General features: G+C 26.0%; 1 protein-coding gene across 1 annotated transcript; it reads left to right on the forward strand.

Annotated features, from left to right (window-relative positions):
* Positions 1-406: 406 nt before the first annotated feature.
* On the forward strand, positions 407-1,372 carry Phum_PHUM561410 (uncharacterized protein; the record flags this gene model as incomplete). Its single annotated transcript, XM_002431898.1, has 2 exons — positions 407-892; positions 1,019-1,372. 2 exons carry the CDS (start codon positions 407-409, stop codon positions 1,370-1,372), a joined length of 840 nt encoding a protein of 279 aa, XP_002431943.1.
* Between the last annotated feature and the right edge of the window lie 6,983 nt (positions 1,373-8,355).

An 8,355-nucleotide genomic window follows, 5' to 3' on the forward strand; every position in this document is an offset into this window, starting at 1 on the left:
AAAGTTATTTTAAGATTTCAAATAATGTAAATAATTGCCTACCGTTTTCTTTTTGTGTTTTGAATTTAACGACTCTTTTTTTATTCGAATTTTTATATATATATATATATAACAAATAATAATAATTAAACCGTTAAATTTTTTTGTGTTTTTAAATGTTTTAAAGTTTCGATTCGAAAATGGCGGTGAAAAAATTTGTGATTTGTTTCTCTCTCTCTCTCTCTCTCTCTCTCACACGTGAATGAGTCGATCCGACACTGAATTCTAAAAAAAAAAAAAAAAAAAATGAAAACGTTCCAAGATTTGTAGTAACATCTGTAGTTAATATTCATCGGTGATCGAAGTCGTTACGGTGCGAGTTTTTTTTTTTTTTTTTAAATAATAATATTTATTTTAAAAAAAACAAATGTCGTATTCAAGAACGATGGGATCCGCGTCTCGGGATCCTCGGAGATCCGCGGGAGTTTCGTCATCCCTTCGAACAAATAATCGTTCCCGTAACACGGGGTATTTTTCACCATCCGGAAATGGTGGATACTCGAGTTATTCTAATCCGTACGGTAGCGGAAATTCTCTCGGTCACTCGTACGGAAGTAATTCATACGGCTCGTACGGAAGTTATCATTCGCCGCCATCTTATTCGAATTACGGAAATTCTTATTCGACTTACGGCGGCACGAATTCCGGATACGGATCATTACATTTACCGTCGGGATCGTCCGTTAGCTCGTACCTGACTTCGCCTTCTTCGTCTTCGATGAAACACCTGTCGCCGAGCCTTTATTCTAAACCGATATCTAGGTCTCCCACGAGATCCGTAATGGGATCCAGAACTGGATCAACTTCGAGTCTTTTAAGTTTAAAGAGTTCCGAAGGGTCCGAGGGTTACGGCGTAAGGAGAAAATTTTTCCCGAATTTGTTGCCCATTTTTTTTTTTTGTCGTTTTTGATCATTTCATTCCGCGTTGACAACAACATGGATGTGCTTTTCTTTAATTTACCACTTTAATTTTTTGCAGAGTGACGACAAGTCCGGACGATCGTCGAGAGTTAGTTCAGTGTCATCGTCCGGAGTCAATGACGATTTCTCTACGAGGTTACAAAATAACGATGTGACCGAAAACGGCGAAATCGACTACAAGAAATTGTACGAAGAATCAAAAGCACAAAACGAGAGGCTAAAGGAAAAATTGAAAAAGACTGAAGATGAATTGACGGATGCTAGGAGTAATTTAGAAAAACATGTAAATACGGACAAAGCGTCGCTGTCGGAAATGGAAAAGAGGGAAAGACGAGCTTTAGAAAGGAAATTATCGGAAATGGAGGAAGAGCTTAAGGTACGTGCACAATTTTCTATTACCATTTTCGTGTGATGTCACGTGACATTTTCTTTTTTTTTTTTTTTTTTGGTCCTTTGAGAGAAAGGAAAGGTCGAAGGTAGAGTTGTTGGTGGTGGTGGTAGTGGTGGTAAAATATGTGTACCAATTGAATATTTTTGTTGTAGTTTTTGTTGTAGTTTGTGTTGCACATTTGCGAAATTTTCCTTTTAAATTCGTCGTCGTTGATTTTTTTTTTCCTTCCTCTCTCTCTCTCTCTCTCTCTCTCTCTCTCTCTCTCTCTGCCAAAAAATTTTCGTTTGGTGTTTTTCTCGTGTTTATTTATCATCGTTTTGATTTTCTCTCTTTTCTCACTCTTTCCCTTTCCCCCCCCCCCCCTCCCCGGCTTCCCTATCGAAACGATTTAATTTTTTAAAAAGATTGATTGTAAATTTATACGTTGAAAGAAAAGGCTTATTATTATTATTATTATTATTACTATCGTTTCATAGAAAGAGAAAACATTTTTGAAAATTAACGTAGTTTTTATTTTTAGAAAAAAAAAAAGAAACATTTTAGTTGAGAAAATTAATAATAAACAAACGAGAAAATAAAAAACTATAAATAAAAGTCGTTAAAATTTTTTTTTTTTTTTTTGTTTAAGTTCAAAACGTTTAAAAAAGTAAAAAAGGTAAACCGTTGAATGAACCTTTCGCGACGTTTTCTTTTTTTTCCTTTTTTCCTTTTACCGCGACTCGGTTGGATATTTAAAATATTTTCAAACTGCTTTCGTTCATTTTGTTATTAAACAAACGGAAATCCATCAGGAAAAAGGAGGGGAAACACGTGGCGGGGGGGGGTTGAGGAGAAGGAAAAAAGTCAATGGAAAAAGCCCCCAATCATTATTCTCTCATCGCTCACTCACGACACCTTTTTAATCGTTTAAAATTAAATGAAAAACTTTTTCAAGTTGGCAAAAGAAAAAAAAAGAAAAAAAAGCAAAATATAATAATATATTTTCCGACAGCAAAAGAAAATTTTTTTTTTTTTTTTTTATTAAGAAAAACGACAGGAAATATTTTTACGATAATTACGTTGTTTGTTTTTTTTTTTTTTTTTTGTCGATGATTAAAAGTCATGCTCGCGTTTTGTTTTTATTATTATTATTATTATTATTATTATTATTATTATTATTATTATTATTATTATTATTATTATTATTGTTATTGTTATTGTTATTGTTTTTTTCTGTCGCAATAAAAATTTTTGAAATTTGTCGATCGTTTCGGGGGGGTGAGGGGGAGAAAAGGGGAGGGGAAAGTGCGGAAAAGGAAAATAAAATCCGAAAATAATTTTTTGTTTGTTGTTTGATTATTATTATTATTATTATTATTATTATTATTATTATTATTATTATTATTATTATTATTATTATTATTATTATTATTATTATTATTATTTTTAAATCTTACGTCAATTTTTTTTTTCTCTTTTCTCTTTTCCCTTTAAGTTTACTTTTTTTTTTTTTTTTTTTTTTTTTTTTTCTTTCTCCGTTTCTCCGACTGTCTGTCTGTTTGTCTGTCTGACTGACTGACTGACTGTTTGTTTTCGTTTGTTCCTTAGAACTTTTTTCTTTTTTTTTTTTTTTTTTTTTTTTCTCTCTTGGGAATCGTTTTCATTGGCACGGTCTGTATCTTTTCAGCAATTACAAAAGCTGAAAGCAGAAAACGAACGTTTGAAAGCTGAAAATCGAGCTTTAACACGCGTCGTGTCAAAACTGACGAATTCTTCACAAAAGTGAGGTAAAAAAATTTAAAAAAAAAAAAAAACAAAAAAACAAAAAAAAAAAGATGCTGCTGATGCTGATGCTGCTGCTGATGCTGCTGTGGCATGGCTCTCTACCATTATAATCGTTTTCCATAATGGTCGTTTTTTTTTTTTTTTTTTTTTTTTTTTGCGTGTGTGTAATTCACCAACGTTATTTTTATTAATTATTATTATTATTATTATCATTAGTTTTTCTTTTTTTTTTTTTGTTAAATAACGATTTGAGCTTTTTTGCTTTGACGTTGCTGTTTGTTTTTTTGTTTTTGTTTTATCTGTGGTTGTTGATTCGTTCGTTGAAAGAAAAGAAAATTACGTTTAAATGTTTGTTTTTACTCATTATCATCATCATCATCATCATCATTATTATTATTATTATTATTATTATTATTAAATAGGAAAATTGTGATTTGAGAAATGCATGACTTTTTTTGTTTGTTTGTTTAACCGTCGGTTGATTTGATTTTATTTTTAATTTTTTTTTTCTCTTAACTGTAAATAAGAAAAAATTTCTACGACGGTTACGATAAATGTGTGTGCGTGTGCGTGTGCGTTTGTGACATTAAATTTCTCAGTAGTTTAAACCCTTTTCGTATTTCCTATTTTCTTTGTTTTTCTAACCGAGGTCATTAACATTGAAATTGTGCCATTTAAAAAAAAAAAAAAAAAGAGAAAAAAAAATGTCGCATTATATTTATTTCTACTCAAAAAACTTATTAAAAAAAAGTTCGCCGTTTGTGTTTTGAAATGATTCGGGAAGGTGTTGGTATGAGTGCGAAAAGCAAATCAGGTCAGCCAACTTGTTTTTTTTTTTTTTTTTTTTTTTTTCGAAAAATTTCGAAATCGGAAGTTAATCGTTCGTTATATGAAGACTAAATAATAACAAACAAACAAACAAACACACGTGGTGGTAAACATTGAAACACAAAAACAAACATAGCCTTTTGTTTACAATTTTCTTTCCCCCTCCCCCTCCCCCCTCTCTCTAGCCCCCTGTTATTATTTTAGAGCCTGGTGATGACAAATTATTAATAATGTCTCCCGTCATTTTTTTTTTTTTGTTATTAATGTACATAATTGTGTAAAAACTCCAAACAGATTTTTTATAAATAAATTAATTTTGCTTTTGTTTTGATTATTTTCAGTTATTAGAAACGTTAAAAGCAGAAAATCAGAGATTAAAAGATGAAAATGGAGCATTGATACGAGTCATTAGTAAGTTAAGTAAATGATCTTTGGCCAATAATAATAATAATAACAACAACCAAATGGGGGAAGAAAAAAAAAAAAAAATAAAGTAAAGAATGAATGAAAGGAGGAGGAGGAGGAGGACGAGACAAAAAAAAAACATTATTATTATTATTATTATTACTATTACTATTATTATTATTTTTGTGAACTAACGTTATCATTTGAGAGAGAGCATATGGAGAGAGGAGAAGGAGGAGGCCATAAGGAGGAGAAGAGAGAGAGAGAGAGAGAAGAAAACGCAGGAACGCAGGAAATTTCGTTTCATTTTTTTAATGATTTATTATTTTAAAAAACCGGAAACGACAGAAAACAGGAAACAACGTGAACGATAGCAAAACAAACAAACAAACAAACAAATTTTTAAAAAAAAATCGGTTGTTTTGTATAGGGTAGGGAGGGGATGGAAATGAATAATATTTTAGATTTAAAAAAAAAAAAAAAATAGAAGGGGGGGGGAGGAGATGATGGTTGAGATTTTATTTTATTAATTTTTAATTATTATTATTATTATTTATTAATTCGTGTCGAAATGTTTTATTTAAATTATTAATTATTATTATTATTATTATTATTACGATTATTACTATTATTATTATTAGTATTTTTATTCAAGGTCAAAAAAAGGCGCCTATTTTAAATTTTTAATTTGCAGTAATTGGAGCGTTTGATGATGCATTCCGAGTGACAGAAACTTTTCTTTTTTTTTTTTTTTTTTTAAGTAAGCAATTCTTTGAATGTAATTAGGGGGGGGGGAGAGGGAGAGAAAGAAAACCTTTCAGTATATATTACAGTAAAGTATTTTACATATATATCAAAACACAAGCGGGGGGGGGGAAATCATCTCAAGCGTTTTTTATTTTAAATTATTTATTATTTTATTTATTTAGACGATTTGTTTTTGTTGTTGTTGTTTATTATTATTATTATTATTATTATTATTATTATTATTTCTCGTGCCATTTTAAGTAAACAAATAAAATTTTCCTTTTTCGAAAGGAAAATCGAATCTCCCGTGTTTTATTTATGGATTTTTTATTTGGGGAAAAAAAAATCATTTTTAATTGTTTTTTTTTTTTTAATTTACGTGTGATTATTATTATTATTATTATTATTATTATTATTTTATTTATACACAAAAAAGAAATACAGTATTCAATTATGCTCAACCATCAACTCGGAAAAAAAAAAAAATTTTCTTTTTTTTTTCTCTCAAGTATTTTATTCTGCTAAAAGAATTATTTTTTAAATCAAATTTTTCTTTTTTTTTTTTTTTTAAATAAGTTTTTTAAAATGTTTACCGTAAATGTTATTATTATTATTATTATTATTATTATTATTATCGTTAGTATTTAAATATTAAAAAATGATATTTATTATGATTTGAAGTTTACACTGTGCACACACACACACACACGAATGGAAAAAAAGAAAAAAATTTTATTAAAATGATCGATTAATTAATTTTTTTTTTAGTAAAAGAATAATAATAATAATAAATTGTCGTCATCATTGATTTAAAAAAAAGCTTTAAATAAAATACAATAATGAAATCGATCGATTTTTTTTGTCATTATTGGGGGGGGGGAGGGAAGGGTTTTAATAATGGACGAGCAGTAGCTGAGCAAAATTTTTTTTTTTATTAAAATTCCTGGTAAAATTTGTAAGAGAGTCGAATGGGAGGAGAGAAAGAGAGAGGGGGGGTGGGCGGGAGAGAAAAAGGGGAGGAGCAAAACGGAGTAAATTTAGTAGGGGGGGGAGGGATTGTTTGTTTAAATGTTTGATTAAATGGATTTCTAGCCTTATTGTGAGCTTGTTTGCTCGTTGACAATACACGTATTTATTATTATTATTATTTTGTCTATTGTAACATATTCGTATATATATATATATATATATTTATTTATATATATTATATTATTTATAGTATGAACGTACACACACACACACACACGTATATATAATTTCTAAATTATACGTTATTATATAAATTGTGTATTTATAAAAAAAAAAAAATAACCGGGGAGCGAGGGGGGGGGTGGAAGAGAAAAGAAAATAATAATAATAATAATAATAGTAATTTCTGTGCCTTTTTTTTTTTTTAAATCGTTTTTTAATATGGAGCCAAAGAAGGTTTGTTTTTTTTTTTTTTTTGACGAATAATATGTGGAGATTTGAGAAAGGAAAAAAAAGGAAAACATTATAACAGAACAAAATGATGATAATAATAATATTAATTAATAAAAAAAAAGAAAAAAAAAAAAAAGAAAATCCAATCAGTTTGTAAATTATGTATTTTAGCTACTGCTATTCGTTATTATTATTATTATTATTATTATTTTTTTTTTTTAACCACGTTGTTTCAATTTATTAAAGTACTTAATAAATAAATAAATAAATGGTTTATTTTTTTATTTTGTGTAAACAGAATTAAAAAAATACCCAGTATTTTAATATTTTTACGTTCATGTTTCGATTCTAATTATTATTATTATTATTAATTATTAATTTTAATTTTTTTATTATTATTATTATTATTTATAAGAATTTATATATGTAAAAAAAAAAAAAAAAAAAATTAAAATAATTTTTTTGGATTGTATCTCTAGTCTATTAAATTGAATTTTTTGTAATAAATTAATATTAAAAAAAAAAAAAAATGAAAAAAAAATAAAATAAAATAACGTGTATTGTTTTTACATTTAAAATAAGTAAAGTTTTATTATCATTATTATCAATATTATTATTATTATTATTATTATTACCGATTTTTTTTTTTTTTCTCATAAAATTTTATTAATATCGTCGTCGTCGTCGTCGTTAATTTTTTTAATAAATGTGAAACGATTTTGATAAAGTTTATTTATTTTTTTGATTTATACATAAATACATAATTTTTTTTGGCTTATTAAGTTTATTAATAATAATTAATTAATTAATTAGTAGTTTTGCTTGGAATGTTTTCATCTCGTGTATTATTAATAATAATAATAATTTTCTTATTAATTTTTAACTAAAATGTCTACCGGAAGACTGATTACCTTGCCACTTGGTAAATAATTAATAAATAAATAAATAAAGTAAATAAATTATTTAAATTTTAAGTATTATTATTATTATTATTATTATTATTATTATTATTATTATTATTATTGTTACTATTACTATTATTATTATTTATATGTTCTGTTCTGTTGTTTTTTTTTTTTCATTATCATTTTCTTTTTTTTTTTTTTTGTCTTATTTTTGATTAATTTTTTGTTTGTTCGTTCGTTTTTGATTTGATGATGATGATGATGATAATGATTTTTTCTGTTTTTTTATGGCTACAAATCGTGCAATCGAATTATATATAAATATATAAAAAAATGTGATAAAATTAATTATTTGAGGGGCACACATCACTAAATTCTCTAAAATAACGCACTCGTAAATACATAACAAATGATATTTAATTCAAAATAAATAAATGGGAATGTGAAAAAAATTTTTTTTTTTTTAATAATTATACATATTATTATTATTATTATTATTATTATTATTATTATTATTATTATTATTATTATTATTATTATTATTACAGTGTATCAGTCTATCAGTTTATTATATAAAGTGTATCAGTCTAAAGAAGAAAGAGAGAGAGGGAGAGAGAGAATGTGGGATTATTAAATAGTATAAAAAAGGTGGGTGGAAAATTTTTTTATAAAATTTATTAATTAATTAATAATAATGATAATAATAATAATGAGTTTTTTTCTTAATTTTTTATTTTCAAATTAATAATAATAATAATAATATTTATTTAATTTTACATGTGTTCAAAATTTTACTCCGTCGATTGCATTTACAAAAAAAAAAAAAAAAGGAAAAAAAATAATTTTTTAATTTAAATTTATAGAAAAGAAAAAAAATTAAATAATGATAATAATAATAATAATAATAATAATAATAATAATAATAATAGTAAT

Source organism: Pediculus humanus, genomic scaffold (genome assembly GCF_000006295.1).
Source record: "Pediculus humanus corporis 1103172108298 genomic scaffold, whole genome shotgun sequence".
NCBI lineage: Eukaryota > Metazoa > Arthropoda > Insecta > Psocodea > Pediculidae > Pediculus > Pediculus humanus.